The 25,112-nt window shown below is 39.8% G+C and overlaps 2 protein-coding genes across 6 annotated transcripts; one reads left to right on the top strand and one right to left on the bottom strand.

Moving 5' to 3' along the window:
* Nucleotides 1-3,112: 3,112 nt before the first annotated feature.
* LOC101469249 (zinc finger CCHC domain-containing protein 7) lies at nucleotides 3,113-14,849 on the bottom strand. 4 transcript variants are annotated; one of them, XM_076874443.1, is made up of 8 exons: nucleotides 14,057-14,760; nucleotides 12,068-12,141; nucleotides 7,715-7,825; nucleotides 7,433-7,603; nucleotides 7,169-7,204; nucleotides 6,625-6,729; nucleotides 6,185-6,302; nucleotides 3,113-3,653 (listed from the first exon to the last, which is right to left on the bottom strand). In XM_076874443.1, the coding sequence occupies exons 1-8, from the start codon at nucleotides 14,430-14,432 to the stop codon at nucleotides 3,178-3,180; spliced, it is 1,467 nt and encodes a 488-aa protein (XP_076730558.1). In that variant the 5' UTR covers nucleotides 14,433-14,760; the 3' UTR covers nucleotides 3,113-3,177. The 4 variants fall into 4 exon arrangements, 2 of the variants coding, with proteins under 2 accessions (XP_076730558.1, XP_004545560.3); XM_004545503.6 differs by having other exon boundaries at nucleotides 12,080-12,141; XR_013093274.1 differs by lacking the exon at nucleotides 3,113-3,653 and adding an exon at nucleotides 6,814-6,931 and having other exon boundaries at nucleotides 6,272-6,302; nucleotides 14,057-14,849.
* LOC101467552 (paired box protein Pax-5-like) lies at nucleotides 14,811-21,186 on the top strand. 2 transcript variants are annotated; one of them, XM_076874456.1, is made up of 7 exons: nucleotides 16,912-17,089; nucleotides 17,260-17,425; nucleotides 18,598-18,795; nucleotides 18,882-18,922; nucleotides 18,993-19,100; nucleotides 20,780-20,923; nucleotides 21,013-21,186. In XM_076874456.1, exons 1-7 carry the CDS (start codon nucleotides 17,047-17,049, stop codon nucleotides 21,033-21,035), a joined length of 723 nt encoding a protein of 240 aa, XP_076730571.1. In that variant the 5' UTR covers nucleotides 16,912-17,046; the 3' UTR covers nucleotides 21,036-21,186. The 2 variants fall into 2 exon arrangements, with proteins under 2 accessions (XP_076730575.1, XP_076730571.1); XM_076874460.1 differs by lacking the exons at nucleotides 16,912-17,089; nucleotides 17,260-17,425 and adding an exon at nucleotides 14,811-14,925.
* Nucleotides 21,187-25,112: the final 3,926 nt, after the last annotated feature.

Raw genomic sequence — 25,112 nt, 5'->3', positions numbered from 1 at the left:
CAAAATATGTCTTATTAGCATGCGCCAAGGTCGACTTTAACTACTGGCTTGTTTTCGGAATTGACTATTTTTGTCTGGCCAACCGCAGGCGTCAGCTCCGCTCATTAATTATTCAGCAGCTTCAAAGCAGAAATACTATGAGACAAGGCTTTGAGAGCCGCTGGCATCCCGGGGCTTTTTCAGCTGGATGTGCTCCACATACACGGATACTCACCAATGCACTGCGTAAACCTAAGTCCGTTTATTCGGTTTCCACGCAGAAAATATTTATTCTTGTGCTGTGATCACAAATTATACAGTACTGTCCAAAAGTCTTGAGTCATTATTCTTTATATTTTTCTAAGAAATGAGAAATAGGGGCAGCAAACATACAGGGAAATACAGTATATCAGGAAAACAGAGTTTGTACAATGGTCATGAGATTGAAAGTCAATATATGTTATGGCCACCTATATTCTTCAACACAGCCTGAATTATCTTAGGCAAGCTTTCCTGCAATTTCTGTAAGTCCTCAGGGAGAGTCTTCCAGGCTTCTTGAAAGACAAAGATCTTATTTGGATATTGGCTGCCTTTTGTTCTGTTTTCTGTCAAGACGATCCCACACCGTTTCAATAGTATTGAGATTCAGGCTTTGGGGAGGTCAATCAAAGATAGCTTAACTGCTTTAACTGCATCGGCAGTGTGTTTGGAATTATCAATCATTCAGGCCTGTTTCCTCAAAATATTGAAGGACTCACTGCACACCATACTGAGACATGCCAAGTCTTAGGCTAATAGCTTTTTGGGAATTACCTTGTTAGTGCAGAAATAGTATTTTATGCTTGTCAAACTGTTATCTTTGGCATTTTTCATAGATTTGGCTTTTTTTTTTTTTAAAGGAACAAATGATGTGCCTTTGTGACAGTCTGGTAGTAAGAAAAATACGTTACAATTCCATTTTAAATTGGTTTCTTGCTAGGGCCTCTGTTATTTGTAGATACAACACCGGTTCAGCCCTAGATTTAGGTGCCTTTTTGTGCTTAAATGATTCAATGTAAAAAACAATATTCCAATGTCCAAAGAAAAACTTTGAAAGACTTTTGCTCAAGGCTACTTTAAAACAATTACAGAAAAGTCTGGCACTTTAGAAGGAAAACAAAACGAAATGAGTGATTCAAGACTTCCACAGTTTCTCCTTTACAGTATACATGTAAGATAAGATAAGATAAGATAGAACTTTATTAATCCCTCGGGTGGGTTCCTCTGGGAAATTCGACTTCCCAAAAAAGCACAGCAACGACCGAAGTTACAGTTACAGAATTGTTATATATATATATATATATATATATATATATATATATATATATATATATATATATATATATATACACACACACACACACACACACACACACACACACACACACACACACACACATACATATATAAATACAGAGACAAATATAAATAAAATATACAAAGGGGATAAATAGAATAAATAGGAATAAAAAATAAATAAAAATACAAGTGAATTGCACATTTCAAGTATTGAGTCTATTGCACTGTTGACTATTTACAAAAAGTATTGCACAAGGTATTGTACAGTGAGGTGAAGAGGCACTACAGCTTAGTTGTTGCCCCCTCCTTTGTCCTCCTGTTTCCCCTCCCTCTCCCCTCCAGGGAGGAGTTAAACAGTCTGATGGCGTGTGGGACAAAGGAGTTTTTAAGTCTGTTAGTTCTTGTCTTGGGGAGAAGCAACCTGTCACTGAACAGACTCTTCTGGTTGTTTATGGCCGTGTGCAGAGGATGCCCAGCATTGTTCATAATGTCCAGCAGTTTCTTTAATGTCCTTTTCTCTGCCACTGTCACCAGAGTGTCCAGCTTCATGCCGACCACAGAGCTAGCCTTCCTGATCAGTTTCTCCAGCCTGGATGAGTCCTTCTTTGCTGTGCTGCTCCCCCAGCACACCACAGCATAGAAAAGTACTCCAGCAACCACCGACTGGTAAAACATCCTCAGGAGCTTCCTGCAGATGTTAAAAGACCTCAGCCTCCTGAGGAAGTACAGTCGGCTTTGGGCTTTTTTATACAGGTGCTCTGTGTTGCATGACCAGTCCAGTTTATTGTCCACCCACAGCCCGAGGTACTTGTACTTGTTGACCACCTCCACCTCCTCCCCCTCTATCTGAACCGGCAGTGGACCTTCTCTGGACCTCCCGAAGTCCACAACCAGTTCCTTAGTCTTTGAGGTGTTGAGTTGCAGGTGGTTTGTGTGACTCCATGCGACAAAGTTCCTCACCAGACTTCTGTACTCCTCTTCCTGATCATCCCAGATACACCCCATGATGGCTGTGTCGTCTGCAAACTTCTGAATGTGGCATAATTCAGAGTTGTAGCAGAAGTCAGAGGTGTACAGGGTGAAGAGAAGAGGGTAGGTATGTCTGTGTAGGTTCTCAATCATCCAGGTCCTGGTAATCTAAGGAGATAAACTCAGTTGTACATCTGCATCTAAAGGATAAAGGTCACTCTTTCAAGGACGTCAATGATCACATTTTGGACAGAGAAGACAGATAATTTGAAAGAGGAGTGAAAGAAGCCATCTATGTCCACTGTGAAGGACCATAAACAGAAGGGGTGGCTTACAACACCAACTGTCTGCCACCTACGATCCAGTTTTGAGATCCCTAACCCCTAAGGGAGAACTCCCACTAGGGCTTAAATACCTGGGATTCTCCACCATTTGGTCTTAGAAGTGAAAAAGCTTCTCAGATGAGAGGTGAAATGTCCAGTTGCTTTGGTTTCCAAGCTCCTTAGACTACAGTATTCATGCTTTTCTTTACAATATGCCACTTAAACATCTAGGCAGATTTCAAAATAATACAAAAAAATTAAATATTACTAGGAAGGCAACTACGGTACATTCACAAAATATTACATCTGAATAAAAATCTAATTTAATATAATCTAATAAAAACAAAACATGTTCAAAACTGTGTAGGTGTAAAACACTTAAGTATTAAACTACAAAACTAAATATTAAGTACCAAAGTACATTCCTGTATAATTTTCAGTTTTCTGTACTGTCATTAAATGTTGATAAATAACACATCAAAAGATCACAGACACAAAATGACTTCTTTGCAAACTTGTTACATTTATTAGCACCTAAAAAATAAATGCATTAAAAAAAGATCAGCTATCATTTTTTTCTGTGGCGTACTCTTTGTTTTGGGGAAAGAAGATTTACACTCCTGATATCTATGTCAGCATGGGGATACAAATACCCACGTTTTACCCCTCCTCTTTTCTTCCACCTTTCTGCCTCTCTGCTCTTCTTGCTCTTTTTGCCACCTGTCTCATCCCTCCTTTTCTTCTGTGGAGGTGCAGTGGACTGTTTTTGCCTGTCATCGGGCCGACTAAAGGGGACTCTGGGATAGACTTCGTCATCAGAGCTACAGCGGGACTTTATCAGTAGTCCTCCTTCCCGCCTGGCCTGAGCTTCCCTCCTCAGACGCTTCACCTCTCGTCTCTCCTTGCGCCTCTCTTGCCACGTCTTCCACGTGCCAGCTCGGGTGTGCAGCTCCTTCTTTGTCTTTGTCCACCCCTGGACTGATCGATTCTCCTCACCGCTCGTCCCTGTTTTTTCAGACCGGTCTGAGAAAACATGTGCAGGCTCTGAAAACACAGAAACACAAAAGACGTCCTTGACAAGTCTGATCCTGTTTTAACTGAATAACAGGTGATTAAAAGCAGCTGTTGAACTAATAAATCTTTTCGTTTATTTCCTGATCAAACGCGGTGTGAAAAGAACGCTTTATCAACCAACTGTGCAGTTCTTCTTAACTCTACAGAGATAATGTTTTTCAGTTCATTGTATTAGTTTTATGTTTTAATTCACTTAATTCACAGTGCTGGTTTCAGTCATTAAAAGGCAGCACTGATAAACCTACCAATCCCACCCAAGCAGTAATTGGTGCATTTAAATAGTGAAGGGGCATACTTTGTTGCAGAGCTGTTAGAGATCAAGAAAATGTGTCCAATAACTAACATTTCAGACCCAGAGTTACACTAATCCAAAGAAAGCACCTTCACAGAATTCACATGTCAATCTATTCTCACCAAAATGAAGCACGCTGGTGCATTTTGAAAGTGTTCCCTCACCATTCAAAAGAGCCAGCAAAAAGCATAGATGCCCAATAACATCATTTGTCTTTTGATAAATCGTTTCATTTGAAATGTTTTTCTGGGCAGGATGTGATCTGTTTGCATTTTGTATCCCACTTCTGATTAAATACCCAAAGCCTTGTATCATTATCATGATTCTGCGATGCTTCTTGGGCAAGGTGAATAACAGTCTGGATAGAATCACAAAAAAACTAAGTATGATTAAAGCAATCCCAAAGCAGAAAAATGGCTGGCATTTCCAATTCAAAACCAACAAACATTTAGGTCCACACATCTCTAGACAATGACATTTTTTAAATCATTTTTCCTCTGTACACCATCACTATGGATTTAAATCAAACAACTGAGGTATGACTGAAGTGCAGACTTTCAGCTTTAATTCAAGGGGTTTAATTAAAATATTGTCTGAACTGTTTAGGAATTACAGCTATTTTTATACATAGCCCTCCATTTTCAGAGGTATTTTCAGAATTAATTGGACAACTTACCTATAAATGCTTTGTGCTACCATGATACATCGAATATTCCTGTAAAGCTCACCTTTTCTTCTTCAAATCCGTTTTAATTTAGTCTCAAGCACAAATGGGAACACAGTCATTTAAAAAGTGCCTGTAAATAGGGCCGCTACCAGGTCAAAGGTAAATAAAACAGGTTAATCAGATAAACCATCTCCAGCTGACATCATTTGTATCTCGTGGTGATTCACTAGAAATCTCAAGGAGGAGGAGGAGGAGGCTATCGTTAGACTGAAAAATCAAAATAAACCTATCAGAGAGATTGCAAGCACTTAAGAAGTGACCAAAATCTTTAAAGAATCTGGTCCATTCCTAAAAAGGATGAATGCACTGGCCAGCAAAATGCATGATGACAGAATTATTTCCATGGTTAAGAAAAACTCCTTCACAACATCTGACAATGTGAACAACACTCAAAGAGGTAGGCGTATCATTATTAAAGTCTACAATCAAGAGACACCTTTATTAATGGAAATGCATAGGGCTCACAACAATGCGCAAACCACTGGTTACACTCAAGAACAGTAAGATCAGATTAGACCTTGTCAGAAAACATCTAAAACAGCCTGCGCAGCTCTGAAACAAAATCTTTGGACCAACAAAACCATGATGAACTTGAACCAGAGTGATGGGAAGACAAAAGTATGGGGAAGGAGCAAAACAGCTCATGATCCAAAGCATATCACATCACACAACACATATCTTCCTAACATGGTGGAGGCAATGTGACAGCATGTGTACATATGACTGCCAGTGGAACCAGATCACTGATGTTTATTGATGAGCTGACTGCTGATAGAAGCAGCGGGATGAATTCCTAAATGTAAAGGACTCAACTCTCTGCTCAGATTCAAACAAATGCTGCATAACTGATTAGACAGTGCTTCACAGTACATATGGATAATGACCCAAATTGTACTACAAAAAACCCCCAAAAAACAAACAAAAGTCTTTCTGAAGGCAAAGAAATGGGATATTTCAATGGCCAAGTCAGTCACCTGATCTAAGCCCGACAGAGCATGCTTTTCAGTTACTGAAGCCAAAATAAAGGCACAGCCTGAACTGACAGCAGCTGCAATAAAGGTGTTGCAGAGCATCTCATGGGAGGAAAAACAGCATTTGGTGATGTCGGTGGGTAGTAGACTTCAGCAAGTCATTGAATGCAAAGGATTTCACTATATTTAAAATATTTAAAGTTAGTGCATCCAATGACTTTTGATCCCTGCAGTTATAAAACCAAAGTCTGCACTTCAACACATAATGATCTGATTGTTCGATTAAAAGTCAACTTGGGGGATGTACAGAAAACATATGGACTTGACTGTATATATAAATGAACAACCCATTTCAGGAGATAATTTTGGTTATAATTCACGCTCAGTGTTCAGTTTACATCTGCTGTTTTCGAACTAACAGGCAGCTCCAATAAACTCACATGTACAGCCCAAACAAAGATACACCGATTGTAAAATAATAATGTAAAAACTCTGATATCAGCTTCATCACCTTTAACTCTTTCCTCTCGCCTGGTCCGAAGTTGGAGAATGTCTTCCCTGGTGTCATATTGGTAAACATAAGGCAATGATGGAAAAGTGCCCGTAACCATCCTCCTTTTAGTGCACTCCTGATACAGAAGACAGGCAGTGATACACATGAGACAAAAGAAGAAAAAATGAGTTGAAGGATGGATACAGGACAGTGGAAAATGGATGCAACTGAGACTTAAATAGAGAGAATTTAACTAAGTTTGATTCAACACAAAAAAAGAACAGGGGGAGAAAAGAATTTGGTGTAGCGAGGTGAAGCAAAAAAAAAAACTAAACAAAAAAAGAGTAGCAAGTTTAGGGAAAAGACAAGTGAGAGACCAAACAGATTAGGCAATAGACATAAAGGCAGACAAAGACCGAGTAAAAGTAAGATGAGGATTAAATGTATTTATCACTTACATAACCGTAATGTCCTCTTTTAGAGCAGTTGTAACAATGAATGCAGCACTTCCTGTGATGGAGGCTGTGGCTTGCCTGTGGCCTGAGGGGAACCGCTACCCTAATCTGGAAGAAAAAGGTCAAATGAAGGACATTTCTACAGCGATAACAGACTTTCACTGATCTCTTGGCTATTTTAGCAGTACACACCTATCAACAGGCTCCTGATAATGGGTGTATTCTGGTCTGATCCCCAGCACGTGGGATCTTCATTGCATTTGATTCCCCTGATCTCTTTCCCCCATTTTCCATCTATTTTGTCCTGTGACTATCAATGAAAAGGCAGCGAATACAGCTTTCAAAATTGCCTAATTAAACCGGTCCCCTGCCACCTAGTACCTAGATCAATTCTATTGCTTACTTTAGAGAAAAATCATTAAGAACTCCAATTAGGTTTACACATTGAGCCAGAAAGGCTTGTTATTATGCATTTTGCTGAGTAAAGAAGATTAGATTAAAAAAAAAAAAAAAAAAAAAGAGCAGATAAAGAGCAGTCAAAACTCACTGTCAAGTGGTATTGTCTCCATGTATCAGGGCAAGCCTGAGGAAAATCCAGAAAACAGAGAAGAAATGTTTTCTTTAAGCAACAACGAGGAAGACAAAGAACTGTTTGCAAGAAATAAAACAACACTTCATAAATTGAGCCCACACAATCATGAGGTTACAGAATCTGTCAACAAACAACTGTCAAATGTTTTCAACGCTTCCTTCAGCACAATAACACACTCTGCAACACCAACACTCAAAGGGGCCAGACCTGCGAACTCACATCAGAAAGGTGCCCTGTCATCCCGCAGCGCAGGCAGTGCTGGTTCCATACTGGAGGCAGATCACATGGCTTGAGCCCGTGTGAAGGCAGTCCACATCTACCACAGGGGCGACTTGGACATTTCCTTTGGATGTGACCTTGGATCCCACAAAGGACACATATAGGATATTTCTGTCAACACAAAGACAAAAAAAACAACAAAAAAAAGATTTTTAAAATGGTCCTGTTGAGGAACCTCTGCAGGTGTCCATGGAAACAGCACTGATGAGTGAGTTCATTTACCTTGCGGAAGGAGCAGCTTTTGGCAAGGTGTCCTGTCCTGTTGCATGCACGACAGAACAGGGAACAACCAGGCGAGAAATAACGGCTGGTCAGAGACTGATCCGCGCCACTCTAGATAAGATGATCCAGGAATAATCCAAGACAACACAGAGATTTTTAAAATTAGGTTAAACCATAATTTTGTCTCCACACTGCAAAATCAAAGGTACAGAAGGCAAGGCAAGGCAAGGCAAGGCAAGTTTATTTGTATAGCACAATTCAACAACAAGGTGATTCAAAGTGCTTTACAGAGACATTAGAAACAAGAACAAATAAAAAGCATGATTTAAAATTGATTAAAACAAGCAAATAAACTAACTAACTAATTAACAAACAAACAAACAAACAAACAAACAAACAAACAACAGTATATAAAATCAAAACAGATAAAATCAGAACAGTAGATAAAATCAGTAGTTAAATGTAAGTTTTGAAATTTAAGCTTAAAGTGTGGATTTGGTGCTTTATTCAAATGCAGCTGAGAACAGGTGAGTCTTCAACCTGGATTTAAATAAACTGAGTGTTTCAGCTGATCTGAGGCTTTCTGGGAGTTTGTTCCAGATATAAGGAGCATAAAAGCTGAATGCAGCTTCTCCGTGTCTGGTTCTGACCCTGGGAACTGATAAAAGACCGGATCCAGATGACCTGAGGGATCTGGATGGTTCATACTGGGTCAGGAGGTCATTGATGTATTTTGGTCCTAAACCATTCAGGCCAGCATCAGAACTTTAAAGTCTATCCTCTGACGGACAGGCAGCCAGTGTAAGGACCTCAGAGCTGGACTGATGTGGTCCACTTTTTTGGTCTTAGTGAGGACTCGAGCAGCAGAGTTCTGAATGAGCTGTAGTTGTCTGACTGATTTTTTAGGTAGACCTGTAAAGATGCTGTTACAGTAATCAAGCCTACTAAAGATGAATGCATGGACTAGTTTTTCCAGGTCCTGTTGAGACATCAGATCTTTTATCCTTGATATATTCTTGAGGTGATAGTAAGCTGACTTTGTTATTGTCTTAATGTGTTTTTCTAAGTTTAGGTCTGCATCCATCACTACACCCAAATTGCTCGCCTGGTTTGTGGTTTTTAGATGTATAGATTGAAGTTCTCTGGTGACCTGTAATCGTTTTTCTTTGGCGCCAAAGACTATTACCTCAGTTTTGTTTTTGTTTAGCTGGAGAAAATTGTGGCACAACCAGTCATTGATTTCCTCAATGCATTTACCAAGAGCCTGTACAGGGCCTCGGTCTCCTGGTGACATTGTGATATATATTTGTGTGTCATCTGCATAGCTGTGATAGTTTATTTTGTTGTTGTTTATAATCTGTGCCAGTGGGAGCATGTAGATGTTAAACAGAAGGGGTCCCAAGATGGAACCTTGGGGAACTCCACATGTGATACTTGTCTGCTCAGATGTGAAGTTACCTATTGATACAAAGTATTTCCTGTTTTCTACGTATGTTTTGAACCAGTTTAGTACAGTTCCTGAAAGACCTGTCCAGTTCTCCAGTCGTTTGAGTAATATGTTGTGGTCAACTGTATCAAATGCTGCACTGAGATCCAGTAAAACTAGGACTGACATTTTTCCACTGTCTGTATTCAGACATATGTCATTAAACACTTTGGTCAGAGCGGTTTCAGTGCTGTGGTTCTGTCTAAAACCTGACTGGAAGGCATCGTAGCAATTATTCTGTTTTAAGAAGTAACTGAGCTGTTGAGAAACTGCTTTTTCAATGATCTTACTTAAAAACGGGAGATTTGAGATCGGCCTGTAGTTGTTCATTTGTGTCTTGTCAAGATTGTCCTTTTTCAGTATAGGTTTGATTACAGCAGTTTTTAGTGATTCTGGAAACACACCTGATAATAAAGAAAAGTTGACGATCTGTAACAGGTCTGACTCTAAAGTCTTTGAGACCTTTTTGAAAAAACTTGTTGGCAGGACATCTAAACAGCAGGAGGAGGAGTTCAGTTGACCTAAGATGTCCTCCAGGTCTTTGCTGTTAATAGGTTGAAACTGTTTCATGGTGTTTAAACAGTTTTTTGGTGGACACAGTACATATCCTGGATCTGCTGTTGATGTACCAATTGCTTGTCTAATTTTTTGGATTTTTTCAGTGAAGAATTTGGCAAAGTCATTGCAGGCCATGGTCGAATGAAGTTCAGCTGCCACTGACACAGGGGGGTTTGTTAGCCTGTCAACTGTAGAAAATAAGACCCGAGCATTATGGCTGTTTTTAGTGATGATGTCAGAGAAGTAGGACCTCCTTGCATTCCTCAGTTGTAAATTATAATTGTGAAGTTTCTCTTTATAAATGTCATAATGAACCTGGAGGTTTGTTTTTCTCCATCTGCGCTCAGCTTTCCTACACTCTCTTTTTTCATTTTTCACCAGTGTGGAGTTTCTCCATGGAGACTTTTTCCTTCCAGAGATAACCTTCACCTTAATGGGAGCAATAGTGTCCATTACATTTAACATGTTAGCATTGAAGCTATTGACGAGCTCATTGACTGACCCTCTGGACAGGTCAGGTGTTAATGGGAAGACCTGGTTAAAAATTGCACTACTGTGTTCAGTTATACACCGTTTTGTGATCACTGTTGTTGATATATTTGTGTGGGCTGAGATTTTACTTTCAAAGAAAGCACAGTAATGATCAGACAGGCCCACATCAGACACAGTAACCTTTGAAATGCTCAGGCCTTTGGAGATCAGTAGGTCAAGAGTGTGTCCTCTATTATGTGTGGCCTCTGTTACATGCTGAGTCAGCCCAAAGTTGCCCAGAGTGTTACTCAGGTCTTTAGTCCCTTTGTCCTGAGGGTTGTCCACATGAATGTTAAAATCCCCAACAATAATTACACAGTCAAAATCAACACAGATCACAGACAGCAGTTCACTGAGGTCATTAAAAAAGTCTGTGCAGTATTTGGGAGGCCCGTAAACATTAAGAAACACAACTTTGGATGGGGCCTTCAGCTGTAAAGCCACATATTCAAAAGACTGAAAACTTCCAGGAGATAGCTGCTTACATTGAAATGATTCATTAAATAAGACAGCAACCCCTCCTCCTCTCCTGCTCGCCCTGACCTCACTGATAAAACTGTAGTTAGGAGGGGTCGTCTCGATGAGAACAGCTCCACTGTTACTTTGGTCCAACCAAGTTTCAGTTAAAAACATAAAATCAAGGCTGTGCTCAGTGATTAAATCATTAATTAAAAATGTTTTCCCAGCTAGAGATCTAATGTTTAATAAAGCCAACTTAAGTGTTTTAGAGGTATTACTTGTCCCCTCGTGTTTGGGAGCAGTCTGTGGCACACAAGGTATGTTTACTATGTTTAAAGATCTTTTAGAGTGCAGCTCTCTGTGTTTTGACCAGGCCACATGTCTCCTGTCACCTAAAAGTACAGAAATTTTAAAACCTTCTAGTAAACAGGGTCCCAGCTTCTCCTGGGAAAAGTCATCACTGCCATAATCCTCACAGCCCGGACCCTTCACACATCACGCATCAGACTGCGGAGACAGGGCATGAAGAGGAACTAAGGGGGGCGAGGCTGGGCAATGTGACTTCGATTGCTCTGTTGAGGGTGGGGCTCGATGGCGAACCTTTGGCCGCTCTGGTGGGGGGTTTATGGGGGACAAAAAGGGATTGGGACGGGGGGTAGATCTGAGCCCAGCAATTTGTTGAAGTTATTTGACAGAAAAAAGAATGCTGTACTCATGAATATACATTGATTAGAGTGTAATTACATCTTCAAACACACCAATGCCTTCCAAAACCCTTAAATCTCTTTTTCATTATGTCTTTCTTCTCCATCACTGCTCTCCCTCTGTTCCACCTGATCCTCTTCCTCCTCACCTCAAACCTCCTTTCCTGACTTGAAATCGGAGCTCTAACACACAAAAGCATGCATAAAATGCTTATTTATTCCCAATGTTGTCGCAATTGCTCCAGTCCAACAATTTTAGATCAATGTCAAAGAATGTTTCACTAACACTGGTTAATTGCAGCTAACAGAGGTTAACAAGGGCTAATAGCAGCTAAATGAAGCTAATAGCAGCACTTACATAGAGAAAAGTTCAGCATCTTCAAAAGCTCACCTCAGTGTTGCTGTCATTGGGCAGACGTGAGCTTCACTGACTCGTTGATTCATATTGGACTTATTTCACAACATTTTACAGACTCCCCCAGATTAAATTAAAGTGGACACCCGGCATATTGACAGCTGAGGTAAACTGTGGACTGACAGGCTACACTCACTGCAGATGAGCTGCAGTGAGTCGTCCTATAGTATTCATGAAAGCTGATAAAAATCAAAAGTTACCTCAAAAGTTACCTTGTCTTTCACAGATACAGCCCAGCTTTCTTTTACTGATTTTCGCACGTTGCCCTTCAAATCTGTGTTGGAGAGAAAGACCAGGGGGAACATTAATAAATACAACTAAATATTGTGTGCAATAAAATATCCAAATTTAAGCTGATCTCAGCATAGTTACTGAACAGAAACATAAGCACCTAAAAAAAGGGAATAAAAAGAAAAATAGGGTTTTTCAAAGCTTGGTAATCTTTTCTAAGCATTCAGTCTCGATAAAGCAGGAGCTCTAAAAAATAATGAAGGGCACCTGACCTTTCTGGACTAACTATCACTTATGTGTAAAGAAAACCTAAAACTTTACTGCTCCAGTGGAGCCCCGAGCTGGTGGGTCAAATCAAAGTGGTTGTTCTGTGCAGCTCCCTGGTGTGAATATGATAATCTTCATCCAAAGCACCAAGCTAAGCAAACTGTCTCTGTATACACTTTTTAAATAAATTGCACTCCCACACATTTACAAAAATAACTGTGCACTTACTGGGTCCATTTACTCTTTTGGTTGAAATGCATTTACAGAGATGTGTTTTTAGTCACCTTTATTTTTCTTCATTTTTATCTCTATGCTGGAAGCTGGTACATCCACAAAAGAATAACTAAACTGTATCACCACAGCCCATTATAGAAAACAATACAGCTCATGGAAACATCAACAGTAGCATAATAAGTAAGCAATAAGTACGTAGCATCTGTTTGTTGTTTGCACTAGCTGCATTTCAAAGCTGTTTTCTCTCTAATTAAATAATTATTAAAGTACATGTATTAAAGTCTTTCTTTTGATCGCCCGCATCCAGTTTTTTTGTGAACCAATCCCCATACCAGTGAGCACAAGCATGTGGTGACAGTTCGTGATTTCTTGGGCTCCCATTTTTGTTATCACCCCTTATTTTAATTTAAGTATTGATTACGCATGTAATTAATTGTGCATGGTTCAAAGACCTATTCATGCCACAAAATTTAGGTGTTTGATGACTTTTGCAGATCAAAATGGCTAAATGTTTCCCTGGGGTGGATTACTTTTCTTTGACCCTCATGTATTATATTCACTAGAATTTGTTGTTTTCCAGTTACAGTACCCTTGGATGTGATTTGGTGTACATTTCTCCAATTGTTAAAACACAGGCACAAAAAAACTTCAGATATTTTGCCAGAAATTGCTGAAACAAATTACCTTTCAACATAAAAAAAAAATTAATCTAAGCAAATCTCAAAATGAAAAATTGCTTTGTTAAACTAAACAAGGAGCATTTTAGAACAACAAGTTAGTACATAATTTTTACTGGATGTTTTTAGTTAATGCAATAATGTTTTTATATTTCTTGTAGTTTGCTTTATTTTGTTTGTTTGTTTTTTTGCTTGTGCTAGCATCGTTTCTGTCAGGTAACACTTCCAAAAGGTCCACTATGAGAATAAGTATGATTAATTTTAATGCTTCTATTCATTTACTTATTGCACACATAGTATCGTGGGATTGTTTTGGTCTGTGGTATGTATTAGAATCAAATTAAACTGATCAATCAAATTAATACTGCACGGCCTCAGTAATCTTTTGGAATTACATTTAAATGTACATCAATTTTCAATTTTCCACATATATATATATATATATCAATAATATACATTAACCAGACAAAACTTCAAAGGTGAAGCCATACAGTAATATGTAATCTACATATAGTCACTGTGAATAACATCCATCCATCTGGATTAGCTGAGCTTTAACGCACATTACAAATAGGTAGTGGAATAATCGCATTTACTTTTATTTATTTTGTTATTGCAGATTTTGGTTGGATATCACTCCTGTATTGCACTTACTTCTGACTTTTTGCTTTCATATTTAAACTCTGCGAAATCTTCCTCTCGCGCTTGCATTAGGACTACGGAAATAAAATGGCAGGAAACTATATTCTTAACCCAAAAGCTGACCAAGTCAAGTTTCACCTTCATCATCTAATTCCTCCCCGGAGCTGTTCCTGTAGCTCAGATTGAGCTGGATGTTTGAGTCCTCCACCTGTTCCTCCCCTTCCAGGATCATCCAGTCCTTTATGGGCTGATCCTCATCTTTATCGTCCCGTAGGTCATCACTAGAAGACACTTCCAGCTCAGCGTCCAGCAGAGCCCTTTTTCCTCCAGAGGAGAATGGAAAGACCAGGAGGAGCGGAGGGGAGCTTTCTCTGCTCTGCCGTGCAGCTTGTTTGCAGCTCATCGAATGTCTCATACACCCTCCTTCGTCTTCTGAACTGCTGGACCCCCGAATAAAGAAGTCTTCGGAGCCCTCCTGCCCATCATCAGCTTCATTTTCCTCAGTGTGCTCCATAATCAGACCTGACACAACCTGTAGCTGAACAGCGCCACTCACAGGCGACTGTCTTCACTGCTAGCAAACAGCGATAACTGACTGATGGGTGTTTTACACGTTTTTATTAACGTCTTTTATCCGACCGAACTAAAACCGTTTTGGTTTAAACCGGGATAGTTACCGCGCGGGTGTGCAAACATTAAAAAAACGTATTTTGTCGCGAGCTAAGTAGCACCGCAGTGCACGAGGCAGTTAGCTAAAGTAGCAGCTAAACATTACCAAGTCAAATAACTTCAGTAAACATGATATCCGGCTACCTACACCTTTAACTCCCAATACTTCGCTTTCAGGTTCATGGCGTAAAATTATTGTTCCTTCAATACAGCGCAGAAAAAGCTTGTTTTTCTCCCATGCTTGTTTACTTGTGTGGAGCGGTTTACCCGGCGTTTCCGGAAAATGTTGGACAACCAAAACAGAACCCAGCGTCCAAAGTCTGTCTAGGAGTTTCCAGGTATAGTCAGTGATAAAAGAGGAAGAGGTCCACGTTTGTATGAAAAACTACTTTTGTTGGGTTTAATTGTTAGCGATTGAAGTTAGACCATTTTATAATATGGACTTCAGTCTGCAGCGTAGCTACAGCTGTAGGATTAATTTTGTGAACTAAAAATAGATTATTTAACTAAGAAATGTAATCACATTAATACATTTTGAACTGAAATAGGACTATCAGCCTACATTCAGTCAAGCGTAATCCTAATTAGAGGTTAACTATAAAGGTCTAGTGTTATATTACAATCAATGTAATAAATAAATAACTAAAAAAAAGAAGTGCACCCTTTGTCAATTTTAAGGCTTTACATATCAAGACATAATAAAAGACTCAAGAAGTTTATTGTCATTTTGTATGATGTTACCCAGCCTGAAACGAAATACGGTTTCTCACCAGCCTCCACAGTGCAATAAGCAATACAGTTTAAACAGAATAAACAGATTAAAAAGAATAAGTTTAAAAAGAGCAGTTAAAAGGCAGTAATGAATTGCAACAATAGTTATGGATAATAATAGCATAAAATCAAAGTTCTAAAACAAACTCAAGTGACATTCGTTCGGATGGATAGCAGCAGTCCATTCACTGAAGGGGATGGTTAAATTAGGTAGTGTGAGTATCTGAGGAGTGTATTGTATGTGTGTACGTGTGTGTTTGTGTGCGTGCGTGTGTAGACAGGGACAACACAGTCCGCTTGTGGATCTTACAGTGTAGCTGTGTGAATGGCTGTGTGGGTAGGGAGGGGGCACAGTCCATTTATCAGAAGGCTTATCAGGTCTTAAGATAAAATATAAATACAATGAGATGAGTAACACGTGACTTATTACACTGTCATTATTTATTTTTTATTTAAAAAAAAAACTAAACCAAGAATTGTGTGGAAAAACTAATAACGCCACATGATTCAGAAGTCTCTCACATGATTGTGGAGGAATTTTGACTCACCGTTTGCAGTATTTACAATATTCCTTCAGTTCATTTGAGGGTTGCACATTTTCAGCTGTGCACAGCTCTTAAGGTCCCACCAGAGGATTTCAATCAGGTTTATGTCTGGACTTTAGCTGTGCCATTGCAACGCCTTAATTCAGAGGAGGGGGTCTCTGTCATCCTGTCATGCTCTACAAATTTTGTTAGTCTTGCAATTATCTTACATCACTGCACATAGCAGAGAACAATAAACAATCAAAATTTAACCTAAATGTTGCGCTGAAAAAGTATACCAGCTGCAGCTCCCCTGCTTCCCACAGCCTTGCCTTGATGCTTTTCTTCTTCAGAAAGTGCCAAACATCTCCACTGTGGTTTTTATCTGTCCAAAGGACATTAAACCAGCAAACCAGAACTTCTGCTTTTATAGAGGTTTCTCACTTGCTGATGATCAGTTTGCATCTGGCTGCTTCTTACCATCTTAATTCTGATGTAAGTAGTTGGAGTGCACACGATAATCTATTATAAAAATACTAAATTTGTGACGTTCTTACACATAAAAATGATTTGATGTGCACACCGAAAATAAGTTGTATGCACCTGATGATTTACTATAATATTTTTGTAATAGACAGATGTCAGCTACACAGCTTGCTTATTGCTCTTGCTTTAAACGTTAAAACTGATTTATCATAAGCACAAATCATCTGCTGCTCAGGCTGTGCATTGTGTGGATTAGCACATCTTTCATATGCAGCAAATGGTGTCTGTACGTGAAAGAAGCCAGGTGTAGTGTTTGTAAATATTAAATATCTCACGATATTTCTATGACAAATAACTTTAAAAGCACATGGACTGTGGGGACTTAAGGGGCTCCGCCTTGGGGACTCTGATTCACCACTTCTGTATTCCTAAAGTCCTGGTACAGCCCTGCTCACACGAGCTGCTGCACGTGCGTGTGCGTTCAAAGCGCTCCAGCAGCTTTCCAGCGCGCAGGTGCTGAAAGTATCAGAGAGGAGCCTCTGACCTGCCACCGCGCACAACTTTAGTTTTTCAGTTTCCAGGTTGGTTTAAAATGTTGCAACCTCCACAATAACCGCACCCAGAAGCAGAAGTCCAACAGATCTCAAAGCATTTTCCACACTTAGACAAAAGTCTGTGATGGAAGTGCATTTTGGACAGGCTCCGCTCACCGTTATGCACAGTAAGTAGCCTAATGATGTTTCCTAGTGAGGGACTTTACAAGCACCGTAGCCCAGACTAAGTTATAGTGTTACCTCTTTAACTTTAAGTAGTACGCGGCAGTCGCATAAATGGGTGGTCCAAAGTATAGCACAATTTAACTGATGTTTCTTCATCCGCTCCGGTGCTCAGGGCACGGTGGAGTCAATCAGCTTGGCGGTGTCTTCATTAACGGCCGCCCGTTACCTCACGTGGTGAGACAGCACATCGTGGAGCTCGCGCAACAGGGCGTGCGTCCCTGTGAGATCTCCCGCCGCCTGCGCGTCAGTCACGGCTGCGTCAGCAAAATACTGGCCAGGTAAACGGAGTCTGTAATGTAGGAAGGAGCATCAGGGCCACGTGATTGTTAATCAATGTCAGATTGAAATATAAAGATTGACGCCTTTTATATAATGCTTTATATAGTGAAATCGTACTTCATAATTAGTTTTATTAACCCTTGTTAATAAAACTAATTATGAAGTACGATTGTGTCTTTTTTTTTTTTGCTCATGAACGCAGTTTGCTGATATGTGATGAGGGCGCTGAAGAGCTGAAAGCTGCATTTGGTCAAAAAGAAAAAACACGAGCTTGGAAGAGTAAAATAAAAACAGCTGGTAATGGAAAGGTGTACGGATACCGATGGTTAGAGGGCATATGTTGTATCACAAGACGCAAGAAGACAGCTGATCAAGTTGTTTCACTAACTCATCTACACAGCCGGAGCTGGATTGGATTTATATAGCCCAAAGCGCTTTACAATGCCACTATTCATTCACTCACTGGTGGAGGAAAGCTACGGTCGTAGCCACAGCTGCCCTGGGGTAGACTGACAGAGGCAAGGCTGCCATATCGCGCCATCGGCCCCTCTGGCCAACACCAGTAGGCGGTAGTCTTGCCCAAGGACACAACGACCAGGACAGAGAGCCCGGTGATCGAACCGGCGACCTTCCGGTTACAGATACACATCCCAACCTCCTGAGCCACGGTCGCCCGTTTGACTTGAAACAACTGTTATTTGACTTGAAACAACTATTTGTTTTATTTAGTAGTGTTAGTAGTGATGTCTGCTTGGCTGTTTTACCACTTTTCCAAAAGCAAAGTGTATCAATTGAATATGAAAACCACATATTTTAAACAATTTTTTTAGCTTATTTGTAAAACTTGTCATTATCTTTTTAATCTATTCCATGTCCTACTTATATTAATGCAAATATTTTGTGTGAGCACGCTAGTGAGTGTAATTTCTTTGTGATGCTGTGATATTTTGTTGTTGCTTTTTTAAGCTTTAAGCTGGACTGTTAAACTTCTTGGTTTTTCTCACTTCATTACAGCTTGAGGTTTTTATGGAAAATGTAAAAAAAAATATATTACAATAGCTGATTAAAGGTGAAAATCCTTGAAAGGTGACTTTTTGATGTGGTTGTTATACAGCATTGCTTTCAGGTAAAATGTTAGCCCAACTGATAGATATTGACATTGTTTGTTCAGGTACAATGAGACAGGAAGCATCAGACCCGGACTGATCGGGGGCTCTAAGCCCAAAGTGGCCACTCCCCAAGTTGTGCAAAAGATCCTCCAACTGAAACACCACAACCCCACCATGTTCGCCTGGGAGATCCGAGACAGGCTGCTGCTGGAGCAAGTGTGTGACCAGAACAGTGTGCCCAGCATCAGCTCCATCAACAGGTACAGTGTGTGAACTCACGTGTGTCTGACTACACAGATTTTAAAAGTGAAGAAAAACGTTGAGTGGGTTATTTCTGTCCTCACAGAATCATCAGGAAGAAAGTTCAGTCCGAATCTTGTGAAGCTGGTAAGACTGTTTCTTTTACCCTCTAGTGCTCTCACAAATGTTTAATGACACTAAACCTCTGCCTCTGCAGTGTCCTCAGCGTCATCAGTTGCCATGGGAACAGCCTGTTCCTCCCCAACCAGCTTTTCCATCAGTGGGATTCTGGGAATCTCAAAATATAGCTGCAAGATACCAGAAGGTAATGTAATCTGTGAGCATGATCTGCAATTGTTCATGTTGAAAGTTCAGGCTCACGAGTATTCTATTAATTTCTATATTTTCACTTCTACTACCAATTTCTACACTCGATTGCTTTATCTGCTGTTAGCAGCTCTCCATTTTTGTCAGACATTATTAAGGAGCAACTCCTGCCTGCAGCATCACATGTAAGTCCAGAGAAAGGGAAATGGGTGGCTGCTCAGTGTCAATGGAGCAAAGATTTTGGGAGATGGTGTAGCGATTCAGTTGCTCATAGAGGTTGTGAGACACAAAATCTCAAAGGAACTTGAGCAGGGGATGCTCCAGGGATATGAATCTTAATGCTACAGAAAAGATTCTGTTACAATCGTTCAAACAAAAGGTGAAAAAAGCAACAGAAAGAAAGGAGAATTAATGACAGAAATGAGAGATGCTGCAAGAGGTTGAAATAAACCCCAACACTGAAAAAGGTTGTAGGTGAATATCTGGACCCAGGAAGCTTTAGTTTAAATAGAAGATAATAGAATATAAGGTCAAGTCCAGGATACACCGTAGTTTGTTAGCCATCATGGATGGGCAGGTAGTAAACAACCATGAACTGCAAGAAATTGAGCTCCAACTCTTCATACAAGTGCATTTTAATAAAAAAAAAAAACATGAGTTTTGTTTTTGTTAATTTTGAGAAAACTGGAAGATAATCAGATCCTGAGGTCACAGAAGCAGTTAGTGATGTCTGGCAGACAGTTTGTGGTGATGTGGAGCTGAGAGAAAGTTTAGGCTATGCTTGCATATATTTTTTCTAAGTGCTATTGAGCCCTGGGAAACACATTTGTTGACAGAGATTAGAAGAGAGGAGAAACTTTTAAACTGTTATTACTGTGTTTCATATTGAGTCATACAATCTTCTCATCTGATTGTAGTCATGTTGGTGTCACAAATCTAGAAACGTTCATATCTGCTCATGAGCTGGTGCCTCTGGAGCTTGCAGACACTAGCTGGATAACTGGTGAAGAATGTAAAGTTTCTCTTTTTAAGCAAATCTGCACATTGTTCAGATGTCTTTGAAAGTCCTATTTTTAATACCTTTCCAACAAGTTTTTTTCTTGATGCACCTTTTTAAAAATACATATATATTTTAAAGTCATACCAAGAAAACATAATTTCTGCAAGAAAAGTCAAACACATTGTTTGAAATTGCATCCTTAAGATAGACAAACTTCACTGGCCATTTCTTTTTCTACTGTAAGAGCTCACACACATGGATGTATTTACAGAGGAGGCTCAGGGTTTAGAGCCTATTCTTCTCCGCAGCTTGTGACCACATGGCAGACTGATGTGAAAAGCCAGCGGTCTTATGTTAATATTAGTCTGACTAAAACAACCTCCGCGGCAGGAGGTCCACCTCAGCTCCCCAGGCTTCTGTCCTCAAAGCCAGCAGGTTCTCTGCTCCTCGCTGCCTCCTCCTCACCTTGGCCTCTCATTACAGGCCCATACACCCTCACATCTCCATCACTGCGAGCATTAGAAGAGGAGATTGCATGGAAAAATATGCATAGTTACCCCTGGAAACGCAGGCATGCATGTGTTTCATCATTCGTCTAATTAGCACAAGTGAAGATAGAAATGGAGACAGGAAGGGAAATAAAAGAGAACCTGAGCTGGAACTGTTTTGTTTTCCAGCAGGGGACATCTCTTGCAGCGTGTACCAAGACCAGCCGTGTTCATGTTATGACACCTGGGGACAGCCGGACCCCTGCATGATCTCTCTGTCCAGCTTAACCTCTTATACAAGCCTGCCAGCTAATCGTAATCCAGACGTGATGGGTCAGTATTTACTGAATTATGATCACTTATCTCTCATATGAGGTCAGCTTTGATGTGTCTTTCTCTGTCTCATACATCCTCTTGTTTAGGACCTTCGTGTCAGTGCAGCTGAATAAGGAGCCCTGAGAAGAAAAAATATCACCGCTTTAGTGCCACAAACAGGATGACTGCAGAACTCGTTTAACTGTAATTCTATTTATTACTATCACCGAGATAGAAATCTGGATCATAATCGAAAACATGTGGAAATAAAACCAAGATAACAAGCCTCACCTTTCATGTTTTATTCACATTATTTGAAGCAAAGAACAGCCTAATAGAGCTTCATCAGTCCAACATATTATCCCCCATCCCTGTCACCCCTGTGGCCACTTTCTCCTCTGTCAGTGGTATAGGGTTAGCATCATTAGGGGCCTCATGATGGAGAGCAGAGACTGCTTTCTCTCCTTTGTGTGCATCTCCCTGGCCTCCCCTCCAGGATGAGGGATTAAAGTAGAAGATGGGAGCTGCTAGAAGGAGCAGTGGGGTCAAAAAAAAAGAAACACCGCTGAGAAAGAAATCTGCTCAGCAGTAGACATCAATCTGCATGAAGCATGTAGAGAATATTAACAGGATGACGAATGTGTTTTTGTTTTGGTTTTACTAAGTATATCTAGACACGTGCACAAATCCCTCATGCACCACAAAAAATTTATGAAGCACCATGGCAACATCTGTGTGCAAATAATTCAGCATGTGACCACAATAAACCAAAGCTATCAAATCAGCTTCACCTTTAAACTTAGAAACCGCAATTCTGTTTATAAAGCAACAACAATCACCTCAAGGTGCTTTATACTGTAAGATAAAGACCCCACAATAATACAGAAAAACCCCAACAATCAAGTACTTGGTGACAGTGGGAAGGAAAAACTCCCTTTTACCAGGAGGAAACCTCTGGCAGAACAAGCGATGGGACGGGCAGCTATCAGCTGGGCGTAAAATAAATGTTCATGACAGAAAAACTGAATAAACCTTAAGATGGTCAATAAACAAGGCCTGGTTTAGCTTACTGGTGGAGCAGCTGCCCGATTTGTGTTCTTTGCTGTATGTCAAATATCAAATAAAGGCAAAAAAACCCCAAATAATCCTAAATGAAGGTCAATAAGCAAAAAAGTGGTCCTCTTCCTCAGATTTTATATGCCCTGGACGGGCATATAATAAGTGCTATAGATACAGATTAGACAGAAATACAGTACAAAGTAAAAAATGACAGGAACATGGAATAAATTCCCAGATTTATTGGATAGGTGAAATATGCCCTCAATCATTACACATGCTTAAAACTCAATTGAATACCAGATTTTCAGATGTATCTTGGAACGCAGCTCTTCTTCTCCCTGTACTAGTCACAGGCTAGTTGTCCACCAGTGTCACTGCGTTAAGCTGAATTAGCAAAAATATACCCTCATTTGGACCCGATATGTAGCGCATGTAAATCACCTCCCGGTACTTTAATCCAGATGTTTTAGTCAGACCCTGACCTCAGTGCATTCTGGTGTTCCATATTTAAATCACTCAGGGAGGCTTTAAACACACCAGCTGAGCCCAGTCCTATGATTGCCATATTTAGTGTGAAACCTGGTCTAAAAACATCCATAATACTCTTTCTTTTGATTGCCTGTTAGCCCATCATCTTGTTATTTAAAACTGGAACGATTACCTCCACCACCCCTTGCCAGGTGGATGAGGGACACCATGTTCCATTTGAAGTGAGAAAGGGTTAAATACAATACTGTTCAAAAGTCTTCAGTCACCATTCGTTTATTCATATTTTGCTAGGAAAATGGAAAATGGGTGTCTTTGTTCAGTTCTCTGTTGAGATAATCTCATTCTGCTTCACTAATGTTGAAGTCTGGGCTCTGGGGAGGCCAATCCATGACTGATCATGTTCTAGTGTGTGTGTGTGTGTGTGTGTTTGTATCCAAGTATAATTCTACTGCACTGACAGTATGTTTGGGATCATTGCAATACTGAAAAAAGAAGCAGCTATCAATCAGCTGCTTTTGAGATGGTATTGTATGGTGGTTTTAAATTTGGTGGCACTTTTCTGCATTCATAATTCCATCAGTTGTGATAAAATCCCCTATTTGGCATAGCTCAACCTTTTTTCCCTGTTTCCCTTCTAGCTTCTTGACTGCCGCTCTTCCACTGAGACCCTTTCTGATGAGGTTTCAATGAACAGCGAGAGAGAACAAATCGTGTATTTTTTGTGACAAACTGCTAATAAAAATAGGTAAAATTGGTTCTTTTCTAAGTCCTTGTGTAGACACAAGACTTTTTCATCCCTTGAGTTTGGTGTCTTTTTTTATACTTGAATGATTGAAAATTCCTCTCAAAATAGAAGGACTGAAAATGAGCTTGCATCAGTAGAGGGCAGCACTTCTGTGAGTAGTTTGTCTTGTAAAGTGACTCTGTACCAAGGATGCATTAACAGAGCTAGTAATGCATCCACACCCACTTCTTATCATAACAGCACAGCTCCGGAAACACTTCAAGCTAAAACTCATTAAGGCAAATCACTCAGAAGAGCATTAACACTTGATGGGATTATGAGACAGTGGAACAAATGCAAAGGCAGACAACTCAAAGAAGGCTCTTATTTTAGGGTTCTGATCACTTTGTTATGATACAATAGCAGCCAGTGTCTTAATCAAGCCGGTTACTATAGTGACTGTAATTCAGTGTCAATAATTCCAGATGTGTCTCAAGAGGTTTTACCGTCTGTTCAGGTTCTTTAACCCGTTTGGATCAGGAAAAAGGAAGAACAAACCTTAAGAAGGCTTATAAACATAATAGCTGAAAAGCTAATAATTCTATCTAACATCCTTGACTTTTAATGGTTGAGCTTTGTTAATGAATTTGTCAGTTTTACCTGCTCATCTTGGCTCAGGTCATATATTGGGTTTTTTTTAAATACCTTTTTTTCTTTGCAATTACCAAATTTATTAAAAAGCCCTATTTAAACATTCCTGGCAGTGTGGCTAACAACTCTAAAGCAAAAATGCAGGAAGTGTCATGCAGACAGACACGTGCAAGTAATTCCTCTAAAACACATTTTAGCTGAACAACTGCTCAAAGGTTTTAATGGCCGCCAATGTCACTGCCTGCTATCATACTGGTAAATGTCAGGGTAAAAGGTTAAAATGCTGCTTGGCATCAGTTAAACATTAACCATGTTCACCACAGATTGAATGCACTTGGAAAACAATGATGCTTTTCTTACCTCCCAAAATCCCAGACAATCTGAAGTAAGAGCCTTCTGCTGGTGTGATTAGCTGCACCTGAGAGTGTTACATGTAACCTTTATGTAACGGTTCATAAACTGTAACAAGTACCGTAGACACACTTCTACCTTACTACTGCTGAGGATAATACGATGTATTGAAAATGTATAGCTAACACTGTTATTTCTGTTATCTGCTACACAATATCGAACTATTTATTTATCTAGCTAGCATCACTGAATTTTAAGTAGTGATGCAGGTTTCAGCAATTTACTTTTTTTTTTTAAGTTTTCAGTCTAATTTTGCCCTTGTCCTTTACACCTTAAAATATATTGATACCATCTTATAGTCAAGTTTAAACCATTCATGTATGTATTCTGTGTATTGTATATTTTCAACTTTGTGATAAATCTGTCTTAGTACATGGCGCCGTGCCAGCTCTCACACGACAAATCCTGCTGAATGTTTTTAAACAAGTGTTGCTTATCTTCTTTAATCGTGTGTTCAATCTAAATATTACGCTGACTTGCAATATTAAGAGCTTGTGCGTGCGTGTGTATGTGTGAATTCCTCAGAATCTGTTTGCAGTCCCATTTACACCTGAATTTAATTCTAGGTAAGAATTTATTATGTTTAAAGTTAAGATAAATCTCCAAGAAATAAGTGAAGTTAACTGAAATAATCTTTGATCTGATGTGAACGTGTGTGTGTGTGTGTGTGTGTGTGTGTGTGTGTGTGTGTGTGTGTGTGTGTGTGTGTGTGTGTGTGTGTGTGTGTGTGTGCATATTTTATTGTGGTGTAAAGCTTTTTAGGGATATGCTCAGGTCCAAAGTACAAAAGCACAAGTTAGTATGAGAGTTCTTATAACACCAGCTACTTCCTTCTTTATATATTTACTAACATTTCCTCATTCTGAGGGAGAG

The sequence above is a fragment of the Maylandia zebra genome, linkage group LG2, assembly GCF_041146795.1.
Source record: "Maylandia zebra isolate NMK-2024a linkage group LG2, Mzebra_GT3a, whole genome shotgun sequence".
Classification (NCBI taxonomy): Eukaryota; Metazoa; Chordata; class Actinopteri; order Cichliformes; family Cichlidae; genus Maylandia; species Maylandia zebra.
Note: the sequence above shows the minus strand (reverse complement) of the source record. Positions and strands in the feature narration are given on the sequence as shown.

Coding starts and splice junctions, on each gene's coding strand:
- LOC101469249 (XM_076874443.1), bottom strand. CDS start 14,432: ATGGAGCACACTGAGGAAAATGAAGCTGATGATGGGCAGGAGGGCTCC. Junction 7,826..12,067: donor AAGACAAGGTAACTTTTGAG/GTAACTTTTGAT, acceptor CATCTTATCTAG/AGTGGCGCGGATCAGTCTCT. Junction 6,303..6,624: donor AAAGAGGACATTACGGTTAT/GTAAGTGATAAA, acceptor CTTCTGTATCAG/GAGTGCACTAAAAGGAGGAT.
- LOC101467552 (XM_076874456.1), top strand. CDS start 17,047: ATGGAAGTGCATTTTGGACAGGCTCCGCTCACCGTTATGCACA. Junction 17,426..18,597: donor GTCAGCAAAATACTGGCCAG/GTAAACGGAGTC, acceptor TTGTTTGTTCAG/GTACAATGAGACAGGAAGCA. Junction 18,796..18,881: donor AGCATCAGCTCCATCAACAG/GTACAGTGTGTG, acceptor CTGTCCTCACAG/AATCATCAGGAAGAAAGTTC.